The sequence below is a fragment of the Anopheles merus genome, chromosome 2R (genome assembly GCF_017562075.2).
Source record: "Anopheles merus strain MAF chromosome 2R, AmerM5.1, whole genome shotgun sequence".
Lineage (NCBI taxonomy): Eukaryota > Metazoa > Arthropoda > Insecta > Diptera > Culicidae > Anopheles > Anopheles merus.
The window spans coordinates 58174382-58200783 of NC_054082.1; the positions used below are offsets into that span (position 1 = coordinate 58174382).

A 26402-nucleotide genomic window follows, 5' to 3' on the forward strand; every position below is an offset into this window, starting at 1 on the left:
CAAAAAAACTTTTGAAGCTTTAAATTGGAGTACCATTTCCAAAAGTAGAAAATAAAACAATATGTAATATATATTTAATTAGGTTCAATATACGACATGTATTTATTGTCTATGAAATCTACGTTTCTGGCCAATTTAAATCATAATTACATTTAGTTTAAAGGCACTATTATAAGGGCGATGAATTAGGTTAATAAATAAATTTTCACATTGATTATAATTTTAAAATCATAGTTTTACACCAGCAGTGGGCTTAGAAATGTATAAGCATTTTAATATTTTAATCGTTTTAAAAGTAATTATTAAACTAAATTACATTAATGAATATCAAATATCGTAAGGTAATAGTCATATAATTATTTTTTAATTTTAATGAATTATCAATGAATCTAAACCTTATGAATGATTGCTGAACATTCATAAAGTTTCGATTATTAGACATTATTATCTATCAATTTGCTTATCTACGACGGTTAAAACAGGCGTTCAAAAAATGCTGCTTGGGTTTGTGGTAAATTGGCGTTACGCGTAACGCTAGCGTAACGTAGAGGGCTGAGCCTTACTTTTACCAAATAATCGAATCGACCAGTGCACATTACTTAAGCATAAATCGAAATCAATAAGATTATATACTTAAATTAAAAGTAAAAAACAGATTTAATACTTTTCATTTTTGCACTATGGTTAATAAAAAATAATCTGAAAGAAGGAAGTACATATTATCTCAAAAGCTTTCAATTGGAGCACATTTCATACGAGTAAAAAATTTAAAATATTAAAAATGTTTATAAATAGATTGAATAAATGAAACATATTTAATACCTATTCAATCTATGTTTCCGGCCATTTTGAATAAAAAATACTTTAGGCGTGAGGGCTCTTTTTTAAAATAAGGTTAATGAGGTTAATAAATTTATGTGTTTGATTATTCTGCTTTATCAATAGCTGGGTAAATAAATAAATAATCATTTTTTAATTATTAACCCTTTTTAATGTGTAAGTTTGTTATAGTTTCAATTCTTGAAGTTGTTACAACTATAATTGCTGTTAAAAATGAAAGCCGAATAAAAATATTATAATTTATTTATACTTATTTATACTTATGTATTATCAATGAGATTTATCTTTAATAACGTTTGCTGTACTTTTTTATGTTCGTTCAAAAATTGTTGCTTTTCTGATTATCATAAAAAATAATCAATATTAAGACACGATTATTTATTAATTTTACCGGTCTCGTAGTACAGTCGTCAACTTGTACGACTTAACAACATGCCCGTCATGGGTTCAATCCCCAAATTGACCGCGCCGCCATACGACTGACTATCCTGCTATGGCGTTCAAAAATGCTGCTTGGGTTTGCAATAAACAGGCGTTACGCGTAACGCTAGTGTAACGTAGAGGGCTGAGCTTTACTTTTACCAATTCGAGATACGCGAATGTAACCCACCAACCTAGTAGAGGAAGAAGAAGAAGAAGAAGAAGAAGAAATTTATTGTTTTTGGTCTTGTGGACTTGTATGGACTTTTCATCGAATATTTATTTAACTACAGTACTACGTCGATTATCCGGGGGTGGATTAGCACTAGAACCGCCGATGGGACTTTTTTGTCCCATCGCACTCGAAAAAGGTGTGCTATTCCGCTTGCCGTCGTGACAAACCATTGAAATTTTCTGACTTTTATTTATTTTGAACGATCTTTCGAATGCGCTAATAAAAATAATTGTATTCCATATGGTTCTTTAAAAAAATCATTTTTATCCTAGAACCGCCATATGGGACATTTTTGTCCCATTAGCAAATTTTATTGTGATGGCTGGCATCCCTGCTGTCAACGAGTGAGGGGTGTGCTTCTGCAAGTCTGGTAGCACTGGCGTGTACGTATTTTGTGACAAGGCTTGTTAATACGAATAGAACAATAAAAGTGCGCGAAAGTATTTAACTACAGTCTTTCCCCGAGTTACGCGAATAATGCGTTCCGGAGACATTCGCGTAACTCGGATTTTCGCGTAAGTCGAATATCACGTTTTACAGTAAAAATATACTTTCTTTATCATGATTTTTGATTGAATTTATTTCATTTGTGTAATTTATCATTTATGTGATTCAATTGGTGCGGAGAATTCAGTTATTTCTGACTTTTAAGTGAATTAAAATTTTGAAATATTGCTAATTATTTTTCATTTGACAATTGATGGAGAAAATTGTACTGATTTGACATTTGAACTGTCAAAAATAAAAAATTCGCGTAACTCGAATTCGCGTAACTCGAGTGTCGCGTAACTCGGGGAAAGACTGTACACACTTAAAAATATTTCACGACCTCGGTTAAAAAAACTGCCGAAATCCGTCGGCTCTTTCGATTCTTGCTGATATGTCAGTTGAAAAAACCCAGTTGCCGAAAATCAGTACCATTTAAAACTGAAATATCAGTTAAATAAAAATTTGAACCGAAACTCGGCAACACAACATGCCGAGCACATACGTTAACACTGCTGTCACCGAGATAATCCGTCAAAATAACCGAGAATTCAGCTTTACTACTTGGATTAGCCGAGGCTCGGTATTCTATCTGTCATTCGCCATTCTGTTAATTTCGTGCTAATGAAACGAAAACCTTTCGGAGTGAGTGTGAAGAAATTGATGTAAAATAAAAAATGTAAAAAAAAAGTGAAAAAGAGTCTCTCAGCGTGAAAAAAAAGAGAATCAGTAGCGTGCGATCGAGCACAGGTATGAAGCGGGGTTGGGGCTAGGAAACTCCATCAGCGCACGCAACCGGTGCTCTTCAGAGCGTCGCTCGGAGCAGTCCCTATTTAAGGATCAGATGTGGAAGCTAATCCGGTTGCTTCAACCTTTGCCAGACCGTTCAGACCTCCAGGATTCATTTCCGGTCACCTACACGAGGTAAGTATCAACACTCGATCACATGAAATCTAAAAAGGGTTTACTCAGACTTGTTTCACTCTGCCCGCTTTACAGAACCGTGCCTGTACCAGTGCCCGCTCCTTGTCCGGCTCATTTTCCTGTACCGGTACCACATCCAAACGCTGTGCCCCATCCGGCGGTTGAATCGGCGCCTGTCCCAACGCTTTCCATCACATAAAAAAACCCATTTGATACGCAAATAAAATCACTAAAATAAAAATAAAATGTTTTTATATTTTGCCGAAATCTCGATTTGTTCTAACCGAATATCTCGGTTAAACGTAAACGTCAAAACAAAATGACATTAACCGAGATGTCGGCAACAGAAATTTAACCGAGATCTTTGCCGGGATCTCAGTTGTGCAGATCTCGGCAAAAATTAACCGAGATTCGGCAAAAAATTTTGAGAGTGTACATACGTGCTTTTACTCTTGCTTACTACGTGCTTATCTTTTCGCTATATTCAATCAGCTAATCCATAAAAGTATTCTACCGTACACTCTAGCGCAATTTTATTAGTAGCACTGGTTCGTCGTCTAATAAAGATTTATTATACCTAATTGTGGAGTTTATCAATTATTTTACCACATGAAACCCTTAGGAAATAATAAACATGTCTAAATATGTACACATAACGAATGGGACAAAATTGTCCCATATGGCGGTTTTAGTAAGGTTGAAAAGTCCGGCAGTTCTAGTGTTAATCGGCGGGCGGTTTAACCGTGCGCATAAATATGACAGATGTTCAAACGTACGGCGAACATTTGCAGCGATAATCAAGTGGGACCAGTTTAGTGTGCAGCATTGTAGTGTCTAGTGGTATATTAAAAATACATTTTTGTTCGTGAACGGTTGTTAAACTTATAGTTATTGATTAAAATAATGTTCCACTAACGATTAATCGATTGATTCAATGTGAATTAATCATAAAACTAGTGGATTTTATAACTTTTATATGAATTTGACATTTCTTGGACCATTATCCGTCCAAATCGATTAACCGGCAACCGTCCGGTTCCGACCTGCCCGGATAATCTACATTCTACTGTATTTGTTTATTTATTTCGATGATTTAAAAAAAAATCGGGTCTGGTACCAAACAGACTATGACCCTTACTACTTAATCCTATATGCTAAAACTAATCTTGCCGAGTACGTACGATTCTAATATGCTAGTTTTAAAGCTCTGCTCAGTCAAATGGAAGTCAAATGATTCGAAATGTGATTTGAAGTGCCTACACCAGAGATGTCAAACTGATGGCCCGCGGGCCAAATGTGGTTTGCGAGGTTTTATGGTTTGTACCGCGACCGCTTGAGTAAAAGTTTATTTATAGAAGCATTTCTGCTTCTATACAAGGTTTTTCAGGAGTTCTCATAGCTGTGGGACACTTTATTGACTCTTTCTTGCGTTAATTAAACTTAATTTAATGGGAATTGGACTCTATAGCACGCTTGCTAGACAAATAGAAACTTTAACTAAAATTTAATGAAAAAATCCGGCATCGGTATAATGATTATAACTATAACTACAGCTTTACTACTTGGATTAGCCGAGGCTCGGTATTCTATCTGTCATTCGCCATTCTGTTAATTTCGTGCTAATGAAACGAAAACCTTTCGGAGTGAGTGTGAAGAAATTGATGTAAAATAAAAAATGTAAAAAAAAAGTGAAAAAGAGTCTCTCAGCGTGACAAAAAAGAGAATCAGTAGCGTGCGATCGAGCACAGGTATGAAGCGGGGTTGGGGCTAGGAAACTCCATCAGCGCACGCAACCGGTGCTCTTCAGAGCGTCGCTCGGAGCAGTCCCTATTTAAGCATCAGATGTGGAAGCTAATCCGGTTGCTTCAACCTTTGCCAGACCGTTCAGACCTCCAGGATTCATTTCCGGTCACCTACACGAGGTAAGTATCAACACTCGATCACATGAAATCTAAAAAGGGTTTACTCAGACTTGTTTCACTCTGCCCGCTTTACAGAACCGTGCCTGTACCAGTGCCCGCTCCTTGTCCGGCTCATTTTCCTGTACCGGTACCACATCCAAACGCTGTGCCCCATCCGGCGGTTGAATCGGCGCCTGTCCCAACGCTTTCCATCACATAAAAAAACCCATTTGATACGCAAATAAAATCACTAAAATAAAAATAAAATGTTTTTATATTTTGCCGAAATCTCGATTTGTTCTAACCGAATATCTCGGTTAAACGTAAACGTCAAAACAAAATGACATTAACCGAGATGTCGGCAACAAAAATTTAACCGAGATCTTTGCCGGGATCTCAGTTGTGCAGATCTCGGCAAAATTAACCGAGATTCGGCAAAAAATTTTGAGAGTGTACATACGTGCTTTTACTCTTGCTTACTACGTGCTTATCTTTTCGCTATATTCAATCAGCTAATCCATAAAAGTATTCTACCGTACACTCTAGCGCAATTTTATTAGTAGCACTGGTTCGTCGTCTAATAAAGATTTATTATACTTAATTGTGGAGTTTATCAATTATTTTACCACATGAAACCCTTAGGAAATAATAAACATGTCTAAATATGTACACATAACGAATGGGACAAAATTGTCCCATATGGCGGTTTTAGTAAGGTTGAAAAGTCCGGCAGTTCTAGTGTTAATCGGCGGGCGGTTTAACCGTGCGCATAAATATGACAGATGTTCAAACGTACGGCGAACATTTGCAGCGATAATCAAGTGGGACCAGTTTAGTGTGCAGCATTGTAGTGTCTAGTGGTATATTAAAAATACATTTTTGTTCGTGAACGGTTGTTAAACTTATAGTTATTGATTAAAATAATGTTCCACTAACGATTAATCGATTGATTCAATGTGAATTAATCATAAAACTAGTGGATTTTATAACTTTTATATGAATTTGACATTTCTTGGACCATTATCCGTCCAAATCGATTAACCGGCAACCGTCCGGTTCCGACCTGCCCGGATAATCTACATTCTACTGTATTTGTTTATTTATTTCGATGATTTAAAAAAAATCGGGTCTGGTACCAAACAGACTATGACCCTTACTACTTAATCCTATATGCTAAAACTAATCTTGCCGAGTACGTACGATTCTAATATGCTAGTTTTAAAGCTCTGCTCAGTCAAATGGAAGTCAAATGATTCGAAATGTGATTTGAAGTGCCTACACCAGAGATGTCAAACTGATGGCCCGCGGGCCAAATGTGGTTTGCGAGGTTTTATGGTTTGTACCGCGACCGCTTGAGTAAAAGTTTATTTATAGAAGCATTTCTGCTTCTATACAAGGTTTTTCAGGAGTTCTCATAGCTGTGGGACACTTTATTGACTCTTTCTTGCGTTAAATAAACTTAATTTAATGGGAATTGGACTCTATAGCACGCTTGCTAGACAAATAGAAACTTTAACTAAAATTTAATGAAAAAATCCGGCATCGGTATAATGATGTGATCTGAATCGTAATGAAATATCCATCACTCATCTTTTCCAAATTCAGTTAGACCATTTCGCTTTGCTTTGAATTCTAAGTCAGAATGTATGGGGTGCGCGGTACGGGTAAGAAGAACATAGGGCCAGGGGTACAAATAAACGCATCACAACACCAATGTTTGGGTGAGACGGTGATGGTGTGAAACGCTTCTTGCTTCAAGCTCTTGCGGTAACAGCGTTACAGGGTTCCACACTTTATCTCAAGACCGCGGGACTCCTTCACGAATCTGTCTTAGCTAATGCCAAGACTGCGGTATGATGCTTGAAAACGTTGATGATACCTGAATTCATCGGATGCAATGCTGAATCTGCGGCACATTTCTCGAACTCACTGGTCCGCGCTGAGGACATGCGATCGAATATTTTTTTACTCGTATAACCTTTGTGTACATCAGTGTACTGAAAACACCCAATTATTTTTTTTCGTTTATTACTAAAAAAGAGTATTTAAACAGTTGAAACTATTTTATTAACACTTTTAAAATATTCTACATAAACAAGTATGCATTCACTCATTTTATTTAATTGTCTTTTTTGGTAAAAATACGAAAAGGATAATTGGGTATTTCTAATACACTGATGTACACAAAGGTTATACGTGTAAAAAAATATTCGACCGCATGTCCTCGGCGCGAACCTGTGTGTTTCGAGAAATATGCCGCTGATTCAGCATTGCATCCGATGAATTCAGGTATCATCAATGATTTCAGGTATCATCAACGTTTTCAAGCATGATACCGCAGTCTTGGCTTTGGCTAAGACAGATTCGGGAAGGGGTCCCGCGGTCTTGAGATAAAGTGTGAAACCCTGTAAAGGCAACAACAACAAAACGCATCGCGTAGAAACAAACACACCGTTCGTGGGTATGTCAGGGGGGGGGGGAAACAACGGGAAAAGCTTAATTCTCTCTCAGCGATGCCGCTTGGGATTCCCTGGTACTCATATTACACCTAACTTACACCTGCGCTAACTTACGCCTGCGCTAACTTACGCCTACGCTAACATAAAGCTCTCAACCTCTAAAGCTCTGACGCATGGTGTTTCACATGTAGGTGGCGCTGATCACCACAGAACCCCCCGCCAGTGGGGGCCCCCGTCAAACATTGCGAGGGTTGAGAGTGGTCATCTGCTCGAAATCCTATCATACTTAAAAATAGTCTTTATTTTTCATACATAAGTTTTTGTTCTTTAGGTGTTATTCGCCGAAAAGATTACTTTTCCAATTTTTGTGGAATTTTGCCAAATTAAATCTCAAAATTTAGGTGTTTAGTAAGCTATAATGTGCAATGTTATACCTGCTCTCGGGGTGCTATAATTATAACTGCTAAAACTAGGGGTGAAAAAATTACCAAGGCTCGCAAGCTCTTTTATGCGAGGGCTCTGGGGCGGTGAACTTGTATGGCGTGCGAGCCCTCGCGCGCCCTCGCACATCGCTGTCAATTGCATGGCGGGCCTTCACAATTCTAGTCAGTTTTTTTGTATGGAGTTTGACAGTTGGAGGCTGAAATCATGTAAACACTCCATACAAAACCACACAAAAAACTAACCTGCGATTTTCAGTCTAGAAAATTTTAGCCTAAAAGCTAGAATTGGATTCGAGTACCTGCTCGAAAACACGGATTTGTTTACATTTATCCCAAGGTGCATTAATGAGACCAGGTGGTGAAATCTGGAATCAAAGTGTATGTAGTCCAGGTGGTCTCATAGCATTTTTTTTATAACCAAATTTGAATATCACTTTTTGACAGAGCTTTCTGGAGGCTTGACGAATACTCAAAACACTCTTAAAATCTTCATTCAGAAGCAGAAGCGATAAAAATCAGCCTTCTAAATTCATACACCTTGGGATAAGCCCAAAGTGGGTAGAAAGGAGGTGTCGTCATGTAGAACAATTAGGCATCGAGGCTTTAGAAAAAAGCACAAAACCAGGATCGACGGCAGTTGTCAAATGCGACGAATGTTGCTGGTATTTAGATATGATATATGAATTGTTTTCGTTTAATACACATTTTTTTAGCATTAAAAATTCGTATTTTGCATCCACACTCCATAAATCGACATATTACACGTTATAATGTAGCTGCTGCCTGTAAACAAATATCGACGGCTGTTGTTAAACTGAATCTCAAAATGGCAATATGCCAAACGCTAAGAAGACACCTCCTCTATATTCCTCCATGGGATAAGCCCACCTGTATATTATACCGACTTAGATAGCTGCTTGAAAACTGCTATACAATGTAAACAGCTGACAGGCTGAAATTTCAGCCTACGGACTTCAAACGGAAAGGGCCCCAGTGACGGAGTCGCGATCCGTTTGGGATGCCGTATGCACGCTTTGTGCATTGATATGTCATCGAAAACGAACATGTTTGTTTGGTTTGGCTGTGGTGGAAGGCTCCAGAGGAATGATTTTTGTCTCGGGTACGGAATCAAAAGCTGGTTTGAGTCGATCGACAGAAATCGACTCATTTTTGTCGTTTCTTTTTATAACAAAAAAATTTCTGCACCTTCTTATGATTGGATAAGGTCCTTCGTATGACGCTTGGAGCCCTGTTTTCACCTTGTCAACCCGAATTTTGCAAACATTTTTGCAATTATTTAGAGCGTTGGGCAAATAGCAGGTCATTGAACTTTGGTGTTTTGATGGTATTGGTTCTACGCACTTAAACGCTTTTTTAAGGTCCACAATAAAATCGGGGAAATCGTCAGTGGAAATGGGTTTAGATGATACAAATACTTCGGCCGGCAGTCTCAGACTTTGGCCATATACCATCTCTGCGGGTGAGCCTTTGATTTCCTCCTCATATGCTATCCTAATACCGAGTAGGATTAATGGCAACCATTGTGTCCACCTGATAGTGTCCCCACAAGCTTTTAACACCTTCTTCAACTGTAGGTGAAAACGTTCAACCATTCCGTTAACTTGCGGATGGTACGCTGTAGTTTGTATCTGGTGTGTGCCCAATAGTTTAGTCATTTCGGTAAACAACCTTGACGTAAACTGGCGACCTCTATCTGTGGTGATTCTCAATGGGCAACCAAAACGGGATACGTATTGCTCTACGAAAGTTTTTGCCACAGTGATCGCTGATATGTCTGACAATGGGTAGGCTTCTGGCCACCTTGTGAATCGATCCACGACCGTTAAGAGGTATGATTTGTCTTCAGACGAAGGTAAGGGGCCAACGATATCTATATGGATATGGTCAAACCTACCATTTGGCACTCCGAATAATTCTATCGGGGATTTTGTGTGACGGATTACTTTTGCTTTCTGGCACCCCAGACAAGCCCTAACCCAGTTTGCTACGACACTGTTCATCGCTGGCCAAAAATATCTCTCCGACATAATTTTTCGCGACGCTCTTATCCCTGGATGGGCAATGTTGTGAATGCCGTCGAAAATTTCCTTTCGTAACGACATGGGAACGTAGAGCCGGTTTTTTCGTGTCGAAGATTCGAATACCAAATCTGCTTCTCCAAGTTTTACATTTTCTAGCGTGTATTTTGAGTCATGACATTTCTCATTGTTTAATAAGTTTTGCAATTGCTCATCAGAGCGTTGATGGTCTGACAAAACTAGATAGTTTAGGTCTTCTATGGCATCTGCTTCTCCTAAACGCGAGAGAGCATCAGTGACCACATTACTGTTTCCTCTTATGTACCGTATGTCACTTGAGAATTGAGAAATAAAATCAAGGTGTCGATTTTGTCGCGGTGACTTCTCAGCTTTGGAAGTCATTGCTGTGGTGAGTGGTTTATGGTCAGTGTAGATGACAAATTACCTTCCCTCTAAAAAATGTCTAAAAAATTTTATACTGAGGACTATTGCTAACAGCTCTCTGTCGAACGTAGAGTAACTTTGTTCTGTCGGAGATATTAGTTTGGAAAATAATGCCAACGGTTGACACTTCCCTTGGTAATGTTGTTGTAGTACGGCTCCTACAGCGTAATTGGACGCGTCTGTAGTTAATGAGTATTGTGCGTCGGTTTTTGGGTGTGACAGTATCGTAGCGTGAACTAGATCAGACTTGACCTGACGAACTGCTTTGTCACACTCCTCCGACCACTCGAATGTTTTATTTTATTTTTCTTACTACCATGTTCAGCAATAAGTTTGTGCAAGGGTCTCAGCGCATTGAAAAGCCCTGGCAGAAAACGGTGATAATAGTTTATCATTCCAACAAATCGTTGCAATTGTTTTATAGAATTCGGTGTTGGAAATGATTGTATCGCCTCTACATTCTTTGAGCATGGGGTAATTCCTTTATCAGGCCTGAGGTGAATGGTGACAAGTGCAGTCCTGTGAATGTGTAGCTCCCGTTTGTGAACTGTGAAAACTTGTGAAATAGAGAGCTAAGTGTTATTTTGTTTTGTTCTACTTGTACTTAATGTTAGTGCTACCTGCGGTATCATTGTTTAGTATTTGTATTATTGTTTTGTGAATGTAAAACACGGGTGAAGTATCTCGGTCGACAGCGTCACTGCGTTGTCGAAAGTGATTAATCTTTACTCGGTATGTGTTTGTGTTCGTGCTAGACATACGTATCGTTGTCCGTTTGTCAAGACGTTTACACGAGTGTAAGCGTTGATATCGCAGGCTGTAGTAGAGTAGTGTTTGTGTGCATTTGCTGTTACTTTTTTTCATGTCTGTGTGATAATTTTTTTTAACTCTAAAACAGCTCGCCCGAATTTTGTTTTTACGGCATGGAGTGTTTAGCATGCTCCGCCGTAGTTTTAATAAACGATGACCCAATTTTGTGTGCGGGGAAATGTGGTGGCAACTTTCATCGTCGCTGCGTTACCCCCTCGCTCTCGAAAACAGCGGCCAAAATAATTAATGAGAATAAGAATGTGCTGTATATGTGTGATAGATGTTTAGAACACAAATCGGGCTTAGCGGGTATGGATGTAGATGTGAGTGGATCGTACGATTTACTCACACAATCCATAAAAAATTTGGAGTCGAATGTGAGTGTATGGATATCGAGTGCCTTGGAAAAGGGAATCGAGACTCCAAAAACTGAGCTCTGCGCACAAGTGGAACGCAAATTGGACCAAACATTGCGTGAAAGCTTGAGTGCGGTAGAATGCTCAAATAAGGCAAAGGAAGCCTTGCGTGCAACCTTTGACGATACTAAGGCCAGAGAAACAGTAGAGGATGAAAGTTGGGCTACAGTGACTAAGAAAAGAAAAAGGACGAATAGTGGGAACAGTAATGTTCAAACCATTATTAATCGTTTTGACACGGGGAATGTTAATTCGACGCCCAAGATTTCTGACAAGGTTACTGAACCCATTTTGGCAAACAAAAATAAGAATAGTAAGACTCTGGTTATTGTACCAAAGGTGGGTCAATCTTGTGATAAGACAAGAGCTGACCTTCGCGCTAAGCTGGATCCAAGGAAGCAGCAGGTGTCGGAATTCCGTAACGGCAAGGACGGTCAGGTGTATGTTCAATGTTCTGCTCAGGTTAAATTAGATGAACTCAAGAAAGAAGTAGAAAACATTTTGGGAGATGAGTATGCAACGGATTTACCATTGTCACGTGTAAAGATAATTGGGATGAGCGAAAAATACACTGACTCACATTTAGTAGATCTTTTAAAATCTCAAAATGAGGGAATACCCTGGAAACAGGTCAAGGTCATAGGAATGTTTGAAAATAAAATTTACAAGTACCAAAAATATAATGCGGTCTTGGAAATTGATTATGAGTCTGACCTATGTCTGGCAAAAATAGGAAAAATAAATGTGGGATTTGATAGGTGTAAAATTTCGAAGTCCGTGCATGTTATGAGGTGTTATGGTTGTGGTCAATTTAATCACAAGAGCACCGAGTGCAAGAATAAGCAAGCTTGTTCAAAATGTGGTGATGAACACAAAACGTCTGAATGTACTTCATCTTCTTTGAAATGTGTGAATTGCGTGTTAGCAAACAAGAAGACATAATTGATTATAATTGTCCGATGTTTAAAAAACAGATAGAAAGGCGTATGCAACTTTCTCAATAGCAGGTAGAGGAGGAGTTAGGACGGTTCAGAGAGATTTTATATTTCAATGTAGCCGGTCTTTCGTCCAACTACGCCATGTTTCGTGAGACAGTAGAGAAAGTTCAACCGTTGCTGGTCTTAATCTCTGAAACTCATGTGATTGAGGAAGAAGCATTTCAGCAGTTTCATATTAATGGTTATAGGGTTGTGTCGTGTTTGTCCCACTCACGTCATACAGGAGGTGTAGCTGTTTATGCCAGGAGCGAAATTGTCCTAAAGGTGATTTTTAATGAATCATTGGAGGGTAATTGGTTTCTTGGTGTTACAGTTTCTAAGGGAATGACAGCAGGCAATTACGGGATATTGTATCATTCGCCAAGTGCAAGTGACTCAAGGTTTGTTGACATTTTGGAAGAATGGTTAGATAGGTTCTTGAATTTTAGCAAACTTAACATTATCGTCGGTGATTTCAATATCGACTGGTTAAATGTTGAAAAATCTGCGAAGTTGAAAAGCTTAATGGATTCAGTAAACATGAAACAAAAAGTTAACGAATTCACACGAATTGCTAGGCAGAGCAGAACATTGATCGACCAGGTTTACAGTAGCACAGACTCAATCAAGGTCACTACTGATCCGTTATTAAAAATATCGGATCATGAAACACTTGTTTTGAATATAAACGTGAAACGTGGTGAAACGATTCAACGAAAATTTAAATGCTGGAATAGGTACTCGAAATTTGCTCTTTGCAATCATGTGTCACAAGGTTTAAGGCAAGAAGCGCCGAGTTTCAACGAAGCTGCAGACTTGTTATGGAACACATTGAAAAAAGCTATGGGCACCTTGGTTGAAGAGAAGACAATCTTGTCAAGAGAGACTAGTAGGTGGTATACTTTGGAACTTAGCCGTGCGAAACGGAAAAGAGACGAAGCATACCAACATTTTATTAGATCAAACTCAGGCTACGATTGGATTGAATACACTAGACTAAGGAATACATACAGCAGGAATCTCAAAACTACTCGTAGAAATTACTTTAGTGGTGAGATATCTAAGCATAAAGGAAATAGCAAGGAGTTGTGGAAAGTGCTTAAAAGTTTACTAAGGCCAGAGGAATCACGCGTTTCTGTTGTAAAATTTGATGGGTTGGTAGAATCGGAAGATTCAATAATATGCCAGAAATTCAATTTGTTTTTTGTAAACAGTGTTTTAGATATAAATCAAAACATTGCTGATGCCAGAGCGCCTGATTCTTTGTTTTGTAATGATGCTCCAGGAAACCAATTCAAATTTCAGAAAATAACAAAAGAGAAATTAAAAACTATTTGTTTCAGCCTGTCCAAAACAGCGGGCATAGGGAATGTTAACTGTAATACTATTCAGGATTGCTTCCATGTGGTAGGAGAGTCTCTTCTTAAAGTGATCAATCAGTCGCTGGAGGAGGGTATTTTTCCGGAGACTAGGAAGGAATAATTGGTAATACCTATTCCTAAAGTGAGCGGAGCTGCCAGTGCGGAAGAGTTTTGTCCCATCAATATGTTGCATGTACTCGAAAAGGTGCTGGAATTGGTGGTTAAGGAGCAATTGGTCCAGTTTCTAACTCGAAATGACCTGTTGATTAGTGAACAATCAGGGTATCGACAGGGACACTCTTGTGAAACTGCTTTAAATCTTGTACTGGCGAGGTGGAAGGTGTTGATGGATCGAAAGGAATCGATAGTTGCCGTTTTCTTGGATCTAAAACGAGCATTTGAGACTATATCAAGACCGTTATTGCTGCAGACCTTAAGGCGTTTTGGTATTGTGGGGAAAGAGCTCAACTGGTTCGAAAATTATTTAAAAGACAGAACTCAGAGAACAGTTTTTGGAAACTCTATATCAGAGCCTATAGAAAATACCCTTGGAGTTCCGCAAGGAAGTGTTCTTGGACCAATTTTGTTTATAATGTATATCAATGACATGAAACAGGTTTTGAAGTCTTGTGAGATCAATCTTTTTGCTGACGATACTGTTCTGTTTTTCTCGCACAAAGATATCAAGCAAGCAGAGTCTCTGATTAATATCGATTTAAACGCTTTGGATGGATGGCTGAAGCACAAAAAGCTGGCATTAAATATTAACAAGACTTGTTACATGGTGATGTCTGCGGGTGTATTGGACGAACCTCCATCTATTGTGATAAATTCGGAACGAATCGAAAGAGTTAGACAGGCTAAATACTTAGGGGTAATCCTAGATGACAGGTTAAAGTTCAACACTCACATAGACTGGGTCATCGCTAAAGTGGCATCAAAGTTTGAGGTTATTAGTAGGCTGGCAGAAGATCTCGTTTTTTTGGGATAGGTAACCTCTATAAGTCACTGATTTCACCACATTTTGAGTTTTGCTCGTCGATTCTGTTTCTTGGCAATAAGGGACAAATTAAAAGGCTTCAGAGATTGCAAAATCGTATTATGCGTTTAGCTTTAGGGTGTGGCCGACGTACGTCGTCTTTTGTTATGCTAGATATTCTTCAGTGGATGTCTGTAGAGCAGAGGATTGTGTATCAAACCATGACCTTTATATTTAAACTTTTGGGGGGCCTTTTGCCAGGGTATTTCGGGGAACGCATTGTTCGAGGATCTGATGTTCATCGGCACTGTACACGCAGAGCAAATGAGCCGAGGGTTCCCAACTTAATTTCACATGGTGCCAGAAACTCTTTGTTTTTCAAGGGGATTCAATTATACAACAGATTACCCGGAGAAATCAAGAATGCGAGTAACTTGCCAGACTTCAAACGTAGGTGTGCGGCATATGTTACACAAACTGTGTAATGTCATATTTGTGTAGAAGTCCTATGTCACTATGTTATGTACAACTGCACTTGTCATCATGAGCTTGATGATGATGATAAGATTTTTCTTTATATATGAAATCAAATTAGAAAAAATATATAAGAAAGAGACAACATAAGTTTGAGACACGCGCGCGTACAAGTGGACAATCGGATTTAGTTTGGGAGAGCTTGCTGTCTGCATGTCTGGGAGGTCACAGCGAGATTCACTCATTGATGATTGTAAGTGGCCAATTCCAGATACATTAGGTTCTCCTGCATCGGAAGGTAGTGCCCTGGTGCCATCGTTGGTACCAGCGGAACTGGCCATATGCATGTTGCAGTGTGTCCTGATAATTTCCAATACATTAGGTTCTGCTGCTTCGGAAGGTAGTGCCCTGGAGCCGGTGTGGCACCAGTGGAACTGGCCATATGCATGTCGCAGTTAGGTCCTGATGTGTTCGATGGAGTTGACCCGTTTTTTCTTGATGAAACTACGTCGGTCGTCTTGGGTGTGTGTATGACTTGGTGATTTCTTTTGAATGACGTCCGATGCCACCACTTGCTCGTAAATTTTTATTTTGTTCAAAAACTACCTAAGAGTAATATTATCGTAAAGATACTTCCGTCCTTCTCAAACCTGTGTTGGGGTAAGAGGTGGGACTTATCATCATCATATCATCATATATCAGAGATTGTATGTCCTAGAAAATCGATAGCAGAAAATCCTAGCGCACACTTAGTTGGTTTGATTTTTATGTGGTATTCTGCTAGCCGATTGAATACCCTTTGTAAGTGTTCAAGGTGAAGTTCCTTTGTCGGACTAGCGATTAAAATGACGTCAATGTAGACGAAAACGAAATCAAAACCGTTGAATAGGCTATTCATAAACCTTTGGAATGTTTCGCTTGCATTTCTAAGGCCGAATTCGAACATTCCGAAAGGTGTTGTGATAGCTGTCTTGTGTATGTCTTCCTCTGCTATCGGAATCATGTGATACGCTCTTATCAGGTCTAATTTTGAAAAATACTTGCACCTGTGTAAATTCATAGTGAAATCCTGTATATGAGTAATGGGGTATCTATCTGGCGTTGTGATTGCATATAACTGACGGTAGTCGCTGCATGGTCGCCAATCTTGGTCTCCTTTTGGTACCATATGCAAGGGGGAGGATCTTGGTGAGGAAGATGGCCGACATATTCCAAGGTTTATCATTTGTTGGTATTCTGCTAAGGCAATTTTATGTTTCTCTGGATCAAGGCGACGTGGTTTTGCAAATGGCAGTGGCCCTTTTGTCTCGATGTAATGCAAAACATTATGGTTTACCGGTTTCTTATAGTCTGGGGGCTCTACCAACGACGGAAATTGGTTCAAAACCTTCCTGAACTTCCCAGCTTCTACCAAAAAATGTTTCGGGTATGGTGTATCTAGTTGTGCCAATGTGTATTTGGTAGTTTATTGAGTGACCGAATCGAGTAGCCTACGTCTTCTAAGATCCACCATTATATTATTTTTGAACAAAAAGTCCGCACCTATGATAGGTCGATTAACGAACGCAATTATAAAAACGTGACTGAAAAGTCTTTTTAAACCGAGACTTAACTGAAACAGCTTCGTACCATACGTCGCGATAGTACTACCATTGGCTGCTTGCTGTACCATTTCTGTTGGTTTGTATGCTTTTCTGACCAAACTAACTGGTATGACTGATACATCAGCTCCCGTTTCTAGTAAGAATGTGAATTAAGTTACTTCATCATTTATAAATAGACGTGGAGGGAAACTGTTGTTTGCCCTTGGGAGATCCGCCACCTCCCGTGAGCCACTTAGTTTTTTTTTGTTCCACGTTTCATTAGCTGCTTGCGACGCTGTAAAATTACAGGGTTCCAAGCATTTATTGGCAGCATTTCCGAAACGGAAATGATACCAACAAAAAGGGTGCTTCCTTACGTTAGATGGAGTTCTTTGTCGGATGTTCTGTTTTGTCCTGGAAGCACTCCGCCCACGGTTGCGAGGTCCCTGGTTGGAATTGAATGTCATCTTCTTCACCATATCTTTTAGCTCGTTAACTTGACGACGAAGTATATTGGCAAGAGAATCCTGTGGCACTGAAGCTCTAGCGTGCACTTCGGATATTCCCTTACCGTGTGTACACTCCCACAATCTATCGGCAATCCGCATTTGTTCGATGTGGTCTTTGCTATCAACTGCTATCAATGCAACTTCAATAGATTTGGGCAACCTCGACTTCCACAGCTTTTTTACAAGTGTCGTGGACAGATCTGTCGAATTTCCCGCGAGTTGAATCATATGGCGATAGAACTCTGATGGAGTTCGGTCACCTATTTCAACATGGTATAGGAGCTTTGATAAACGAGTCTCTTCGCTGCTTGTCAACCTACTCAACAATTGCTCCTTTAAATTGGAGTATGGTTTGATCGGATCTGGATTTTTTATTATATCGAGAACCTTCCCCAACGCAGCAATCCGAAAGTGCAGCAATAAGGTATGAATACTGCGTACGCTCCCGAGTGATTTTCGAAAGTTCTAATTCCGCCTCCGCTTGACACAACCAAACCCCTGGAACCTCCTCCCAAAATTGCGGTAATTTTGTTGAAATGCGCCCCACCGCCGAAGTAGATTCTGGGGCCGACCGAACCCCCGAAACACCAGCTTCAGCAAGATTTTTTTTCCAGCTGGCAACATTACTACCTGCCTACTAATATTCCTATTGAAAATACCTCTAAATTATCCAATCTTTCGCGTTACGTATTCCTAAAACGCTACCAAATGTGTTCTTGTAAAAAGTAGTTTGTAAAATATGAATATAAAAAATATTTGAAATGAAAACATGCATAACGAAATAATACGTGTAAATAATAAAGGTGTGTGTCTGATTGTAAATGTGTATGTGATGATAATAAATGCGTGTAATATTTCAAAAATGTTTTTGTGTGAATATAATGGTAATGTTGTGAAATTCGTGAACATAAAATAATCAGAATATATGTGTTGGTGTACAATATTATATCGCCTACTCCTTCGCCAGCTGAACGGTTGTATTTATAATTATACAAATTAAAAAAATAATGATAGTAATAATAAATTTTTTTTGAAACGAGCTCACCGCTGATGGTTGACGCCCCCTGGCGAACGTTGCTCGGGATGCTGTTCGCACCGTGTACGGTGGACGGTCGCTACTCGTTGTCCTCTTTCCACGGAACGGTGCACTACGATGTCTCTCATAGCTGATGGTTTTCACGGTTGGCACATTGCGATGGTCCTTGTCTCTGGATGTTCGATTGCGTACCGATGCCCGTGAAAAACGTGTCACGGAAAGTGATGATGAAGGGAATCTTAGGCCGCGGGGCCACAGGGCTTTCTCAAGCTGAGAAAACATTCTCAAGCACTCATTTAAGTTTCTCAAGCACTCAAAACTTGTTCTCAGACGCGAGTTCGTGGCCGTCCCCGTCCGGCAAAATGAGTGTATTTTTGAGTGATTTGAGTACCGTCCCCCCTTAGCAGTTACTCTTAGAGGAATGAGTTACACCCTCGCGCGAGCCCTCCCCCTCCCCACCCGTAACGCACGGTGCGCTCTGCAGTTCTCAAAGTGTTTGTGTTCTTTCAAGCCATGCTACCAACACATCCAAAGATATTTGTTTCTTTCGTTTCTCGTTTTCTTTCATGCATTGCCGCGATCGCAAATACGCACTTATTCTAACAACAAACATAAACACTTTATTGAAACATAAATTACACTTTCACAACACATTTAGAATCCTTCATACCTACGAATGGCGTCGTACTGTAAAGTACCGGGTCGAGCCAGGCTGCGGGAAACTTGTCGACAATCTGCGTTGCCTCTGTTCAGCAAATTCTTACCTGTTGATGCACGCACTGCATGTGTGTCTGTGCACACTGTTTTTTCACTTAACACTTCATCAAAACACACCGGCGCACGAGACTTTGCACGAAATGCGCACCAACGCACAAACACTGCGTGCGGGACTTAGAACAAAACGCGCACAACCATCTCCGACAAAGCGTCGCGCTGTACTGGTGGTTTTGTACGCGAGTTAGCACATAAGCATCAAACTGCTGATGCGGCGGGTTGAATAACTTGGGTATCGATATGCTGATCGATATATGCATATCGATACCGTTAGCCGACCGGTCACATTAAGCGTTGGTAACAAATAATGGAAAATAAAGTCAGTTGGTTTCTAGCACTCGAAAGGTCCACTTCTTTCTAGCATCGAAGAAAGAAAAATAACTCGCGTAAGAGGGGGGACATACGGAGCGATGGTTCGATGCTGTAGTGTAAGCGAGACAACACGATGTGACGAGCAGCTCCAAGTTGTTGAGCTCGCTGAAAGAAGACACACTCATTCACAGACGTCTCGTCAAAGCACGGTATTTGTATTGGTGTTAGTAAAGCGCGCGTGTAAAAAAGATTGCGAACTCTCATCGCAGCGAGATTCTCCTTGCTTCCTCAAGCTTCCTCATACCCCTCGGCCTGAATCACTCAAAATTTGGGGTCTCATTGTTTGCGTGGTTACGTTTGCGGGAAAACATGCGTGTGCAGCCAGTCTAGACTAGGCATGGACAAAACGATTCTTTTCTCCGATCGAGAGCGAACTTGTTCACTCAGTAAAAAGAACCGAACGCGAAAGACGATTCTATCGTTCATTGTTTATTCAATATGATCCAGCCATATCCCTATCATGATTTTTGTATTAATAAATTGTTTATTCGTGGTTTAGTCTACATTAGTAAATTGCATTTACCAATGATTGCTGCATAGTAAAGTTGCAGTAGTGTATTCAACGCGGTTGAAACAAAAAGCAACCAAGATGTTTAACTAACAAACGCGTTGTCTTATTTCTAATTTTACAATATATTTACATACTAGTTGATATCAAAGAGTTTACCTGAAAAAATTTATCATTCATTTAGTAGTGTTTGAAAGTATTTCATAGTTCATTATGTTTGACAATTATTGACTCGAAAAAAAAATTTTAACTTTAAAAAAAAGTTCAACTAAACCTTGACTGTTACTAAGAGAAGAAATTAAATGAATGTATTATGAATTGTGTTGTAAGAAAACTAATTCATGTAGTTTTTTAGGCAGTATTCTTGTTCGTTTTACTGAAAATATCGTGCCTGTTTTTGAGAAAACTCTCTCACAAGGCACCGAACTACCTGGTAGGCAAAAGTTTTCCATTGCTAAAATGTACGATGTTGGATATTCCATACGATTTTCTTGTCAGCAAGATGAGGGGAAGCATATCCGTTAGTATCAAATCATATGTTTTTTAGTTTATCGGGTTCATTCTGAAATACCACAATCACACGTGGATTTAGGAACATTGCTTTCCAAATTTGATGGTTGTCTCTACACATATTAAGTTTTTCTTCTGTGTTTTCAACTAGCAAAGATATCAAAGTCTTTACGTCTGGGACTAATTCGTTGTTCAATAGCTGTTGCGTTGAGCAACAGTCAAAATGACGCGACGACTTCCCAGATAATTTTACAGGTATATTTATTGCCGAAAGCTTAACTAACGGTGATAACAAGTAAAAAAACTTCTGTCTCGTCGTACGGTTAGAATAGAAAAGCGCCGCCGCACTCTGTTTCTTTCCGTACATCCTTTCCGTACGCCTTATCCTTTCCGTTCGCATTATCCGTGTGTTATCAAGTATCTGTATCTTTTACACCGGGCAGTCACCAATACGCGTTATTATTATAACGTCGAACAGTTGCCAGACTCGTCGCAACATTCTCCCCTCCAGTGAATTGTCGAATTCACTTTCCCTATGGCTGTTCCGGTGTCGTTGCTGTCCCTATCCTACTCTTTTGGTTCCACGTCTGTCTTGTCTGTCCTTTCTCTCGGTTCGATATCCAAGATCGCAATTTTAACGGCGGGTCGTTCTAATAATCCGTTCGCGGTTTGCACTACAGCTTGCCTTACTTGTCCGTCCTTTGCTTTAGTGGTTTGAATCACGCGCCCCTTTGGCCAGCTATTTCGGGGGAGCGTATTATCTACGATCACTACTAAATCTCCTTCTTTAATTGGGCGGCACGGATGAAACCACTTACTCCTCCGAGTGAGTGATGGAAGATACTCGGCGATCCATTTCTTCCAGAATATATCTGCGTAAAGCTGTGCTGTCTTCCACGTGTTTCGTAGCATGCGGGGTGTGTCGTCAAAGTAGATAGGAGGTTTAGACCCGTCGGGGCTTCCAAGAAGAAAGTGGTTTGGCGTCAATGGGGCGTCCATTTCACTGTCGACAGGGATGTGTGTCAAAGGCCTAGAATTGATAATCATTTCTATTTCTGTTAATGTGCTATGTAGAATTTCATCGGATGGCCTTCTTGGGAGATCGTATGCGGCGAGTACTTTCTTTACCGATTGTATCAATCGTTCCCAGCAACCTCCAAAATGTGGCGCTGCGGGAGGATTGAACACCCACTTGGTTTGTGTACTGTTGAACTCCGTCATAAGCTCATTTTCGTTTACATCTTTCATAGCTTGTTGTAATTCCCGTGATGCTCCAATAAAGTTCGTTCCCCTGTCACTTATAATCTCGAGCGGTGTACCCCTTCGCGCGATGAACCGTCGCACAGCTAGAATACAAGATGATGTAGTTAAGCTGTGTGCAACTTCGATGTGTATACCTCGTGTGGTCATACACGTAAAAAGAACTCCCCAACGCTTCTCTGCGTGACGTCCTACTGTTACGCTTATTGGCCCAAAATAGTCTACACCCGCGTAGGAAAAAGGGCGTTGACAGGCGGCTAATCTAGCACGCGGAAGATTACCCATCGGCGGTGGTTCTGGTTGCGCTTTCCGAATCTTGCAGTGTTGGCATTCATGGCGAATACGGCTGTATTCAGCCAATAGATGGGAGATATAAAAACGTGATCTCAGCTCATTTATAGCCGTGCTGTGGTTATGATGACGATACCTTCGATGGAAACTATCCAACAGTAGTTTTACTGCATAATGTCGTCTCGGTAAGATGATCGGTTTCTTGGTATCTTCACCAACCCATGTACACTGATCGATTCTTCCCTGCATTCTTACTATCCGGTTCTCGTCCAATGTCGGGTTAAGCTTGTACAATGGACTTGTTTTCGCTAAAATGGACTTATGATGCTTATTTACTTCCGATTTTTCGAGAAGACGTATGTATTCATGGAATGCTTCTAGCTGAATTTGACGTATCACGGAATTCTCAGCTGCAATAAGTTCGGTTTGGGTGAGTGGACCAGTATCCCTTGATATTCGGCGTGCCTTTCTTTTAAGATTTTCACAAAATCTCCGAACATATGCCATGGCTCTAAGAAGCCGTTCCCAACGCGAAAACCGGTGAAAATTTATGAGGGTTACACTCTGAGAGTGATATTGCAATTGATGTCGTATTTCTTCCAACGTTTCACCTACTGGTTTATTTTCAAAAGGCCATAATTCTTTCGGATTCCAAAGGAATTCTGGACCCCTAAACCAACGGCTGGTAGGACTGAGGTCTGGTGAACGCTGCCACTTCGTCCCGTCATCAGCAACATTTATTTTTGTTGCAATCCAATTCCAATCTCTTAAATCTGTTGTTTCCAGAATCTCACTGACTCTGAATGCTACAAATCGACTGTAGCGTCGATGGTCGGACTTTATCCAACTCATAACATTGCGTGAGTCCGTCCAGATAAACTGTTCTTTTATGTTAATACGATGGGAGCCTCGTATAACATTTGCTAAACGGGCAGCGATCACTGCTGCTTGTAGCTCTAATCGGGGAATTGAGAGATATTTTAGTGGTGCAACACGAGTTTTAGATCCGACTAAGGAACATTCAATAATCCCATTTTCTTCAAAGCGAAGATACGCCACCGCTGCCATGCCTGTTTCGCTAGCATCACAAAACACATGAAGCTCAATTTCGTTGCTACTACTAACTGAGGTGGATGACCGATAACATCTTGGGATACTTATGTCTTGTACTACAGGAAGAACCGATAGCCAGTACTGCCACTTCTCAGCTAATTTTGTTGATATTACTTCATCCCAGGAACTCCCTTCACGCCAGATTTCTTGCAGAAGGACCTTTAGATACATAAGAAAATTACCTATCAATCCAAGTGGGTCGTATATCGACATGAGGACCTTGAGAACTTCTCTTTTTGTAGGGGTTTTCTTTTCAATCAAGGACGTAAAGTCTTGCCGGGTTGAGATGTTGAAGACGAATGTATCCTTTGCGGTGTTCCACCACATTCCTAGAACCTTCTCTGTGGTTGCCTCGGTTCCTATTGAGACGAGTTTGTTTACAAAATCGCCCTTTAGTAATGCATTCTTCACGTTGTAAGAATTAGTCACCCAGTTTCTTATATTAAATCCTCCTTGTGAGTGTATGAAATGTACCTCTCTGGTCAATCTGATGGCTTCTTCATCGGTTTCAACGCTCGCGAGCATATCGTCAACATAGTGCTCATTCTTAATACATTCCACTGCTCTGGGATATTGGTGCTCGAATCGCTCAGCATTTAAATTTTTAACATAGTGAGCTGTGCTGGGGGAGCACACCGCACCAAAGCTCATTACTGTTAGAACGTACTGTTGCGGAGGGTCGTCAGGTTCACCATCGTTCCAGAATATTATCTGGCTGCGCTGGTCCTGTTGCTTCATTTGTACTTGAAAAAACATTTCCTGAATATCGCCGCAAATTCCAACCTTGAATTCACGAAATTTGTACAATATGGTTTGCAGATTAACTAACAAGTCAGGGCCTGAGACAAGGAACGAGTTTAGGCTCATCCCGTTTGACTTTGCAGCAGCGTCGAATACGATACGTATTTTTCCCGGTTTATTAGGGTTCACCACAGGGAAAATTGGTAAATACCAATCATTTGGATGCCTCTCTAAGGTCTCGTCGGCAGTTAGCTTCCTCAAATAGCCCTTTTGTACGTACTCTCGAAATTTTGTCGTCATTGCAGTGGCTAGTTCTGGGTTTCGCCTCAACTTTTTCACCAGACAGGTATGCCGTTTTAAAGCCATATTTTTACTTTCTGGTAGGTTAATATCATCATACTTCCATAGAAGGCCAGTTTCAAAGCGAGTGTCTCGTAGGTAAACAGTTTTCTGGAGAGTTTTTAAAGCACGCTCTTCCTCAGTTGATCTAACATGTTTAGATGAGTGGTATATTCCGAGCGAGTCCAGTGCAAAGTAATTTTTAAGAGTCTTATCCAGGTCGCCATAACATGAGCAAACGTGGACATTTATATACTCCGGACCATTTCTGCTAGTGGCAATTGATGCTGCACCTGCACAGCTTGGTCCATACACAACCCAGCCGAGGCGAGTTTTGGATGCTGCTGGTTCGTTTTTATTTCCCTCAACCGTTGAAAGTGATCGCGTTAAATGTGAGTTATCCATGCCGATCAAAATACGGGGCACCGCGTTTGTGTACGGTGAAATAGGGAGTCCTTTCAGATATTTGTATCTAAAACCCATCTTGGATGGATTAAGTGATTGCTCTCGTAGTCCAAGACTTTTCACCGTATGTACGTTATTCATCGAATAAATTGTTGAGTTTAAGTCCCGTGAAACCCCGATCGCTGCCTTGATTGACTCATCTTCAAACCTACTTTGGTTTCCCGTCCACGATAGACAAAGTGGTTGTGGGGTACCATCGAGCCCTAGTTCTTTGAACTGTTCATGTTCTAAGAAAGTCCCTGATGAACCATCATCAAAGAAGGCAATCACTTCTATAGTTTTCCCTCTGCCATGGAGAACCACGGGAACGTACCTAAATAGTACGACTTCGTGCGAGCCTGAGTGAGTATTACAGGTTTCTGCTTGACGTGATACAGGATGATCTATCTCGTCTCGTGACGTCTGAATTTCTTCTTGGTTTTGTGAATTAGGGCGTGTGATAAGATAGTTAGGGCGATTAATTACCTTGCTTAATGGTGTTGCTGTAGTCTGCGGTGTCCAGTGTAGAAGCGAGTTGTGGCGTCTCGAGCATCGATTGATTCCGCAAAATGTTTTCACATGGCAGTGATGAGTATGTTGCAAAAGGCAGATACGGCAGATTCGGTGGGATTTTATCAGATTCCACCTTGAGTTGACGGACATCTTCAAAAAGTTTGCACACTTCTCTAGCTTCGGACAGTTCCCTTCACATCCTCGACAATTTTCTGTAAAGGTCTCACCTTCACCCGCTTCTTTGGAATCATTATTTGTTAAATGAGCGTTACATTGTTCATACTTGCGGTTATTCAGACGATCGGTACTGCTTTTCTGGTGTCCTTCGTAGCTGTTACGATAATTTGTATTTGGCATGTTGTGACCAGGTTCAACTCCCTTGCAGGCTGCCTTGGTAAGTTTCTTCATCCACTCATTAAACTGGCTCAGGGTTGGTTCTCCTAAGGCTTCACACTGGTAAAACCAAGTTAGTTTCACGTTAGCAGGTAGTTTACCCACTATCTCATCTAGTAAAGCGTCGCCATTGAGATACTCCACCAGTCCAGAAGCACCCATTGCTGCGCACAGGGTCCGCACTGCGTATCCATAATCTGCAAGCGATTCGAAATCGTTCGCCCTCGGAGCTGGCATCGCACGAATCTTGCTCATGAGAGCCTTAACTATGAGCGCTGGACGTCCATAGCGTTCACGAAGTATCTCGATGGCTTCAGGAACACTCGATGGGTGATAGAGACAACTCTCGACAGCGTCAAATGCCTTGCCCTTTAAACACCGTTGAAGCCGGAACATATTCTCCTCATCACTGCACATACCGTTCGAATAGTCATAGCTGGCGATGAATACTGACCACTCTTTAGGGTTTCCGGAGAAGCTAGGCAATTCCCGGCTGGTGCAGTGGTGCGCAGACACCTGGCTTTGATTAATGACTTGTTGACCACTGAAGCCGTGCCATGGATGCATATGTTCCTTGTCGAGCCGGGTATCACTCTGCGAGCCCGAAACGGGCTTCGGGTGATGCGTTTGAAGAAAACGACGCCTTTCTTCTTGCCGAAAACGCTCGCACTGTTCCTCCAGCAACAGTCTCTGTTCAATTCGAAACTGTTCGCATCTTTCATCGATTCGTCGCAGCTCGTTCGGTAGATTACTCGCCGAACGATCCAAATGCACATCACGCTGATCTAAAAATAAACGCGATTCATAT

The 26402-nt window shown here is 40.6% G+C and overlaps 2 protein-coding genes across 2 annotated transcripts; both read left to right on the forward strand.

Annotated features, from left to right (window-relative positions):
• Positions 1-2399: 2399 nt before the first annotated feature.
• On the forward strand, positions 2400-3189 carry LOC121603376 (cyclin-dependent kinase inhibitor 1C-like). The gene is made up of 2 exons (XM_041932026.1): positions 2400-2905; positions 2981-3189. Exons 1-2 carry the CDS (start codon positions 2826-2828, stop codon positions 3102-3104), a joined length of 204 nt encoding a protein of 67 aa, XP_041787960.1. The 5' UTR covers positions 2400-2825; the 3' UTR covers positions 3105-3189.
• A 1275-nt stretch (positions 3190-4464) lies between these two features.
• LOC121603383 (cyclin-dependent kinase inhibitor 1C-like) lies at positions 4465-5111 on the forward strand. The gene is made up of 2 exons (XM_041932033.1): positions 4465-4827; positions 4903-5111. Exons 1-2 carry the CDS (start codon positions 4748-4750, stop codon positions 5024-5026), a joined length of 204 nt encoding a protein of 67 aa, XP_041787967.1. The 5' UTR covers positions 4465-4747; the 3' UTR covers positions 5027-5111.
• Positions 5112-26402: the final 21291 nt, after the last annotated feature.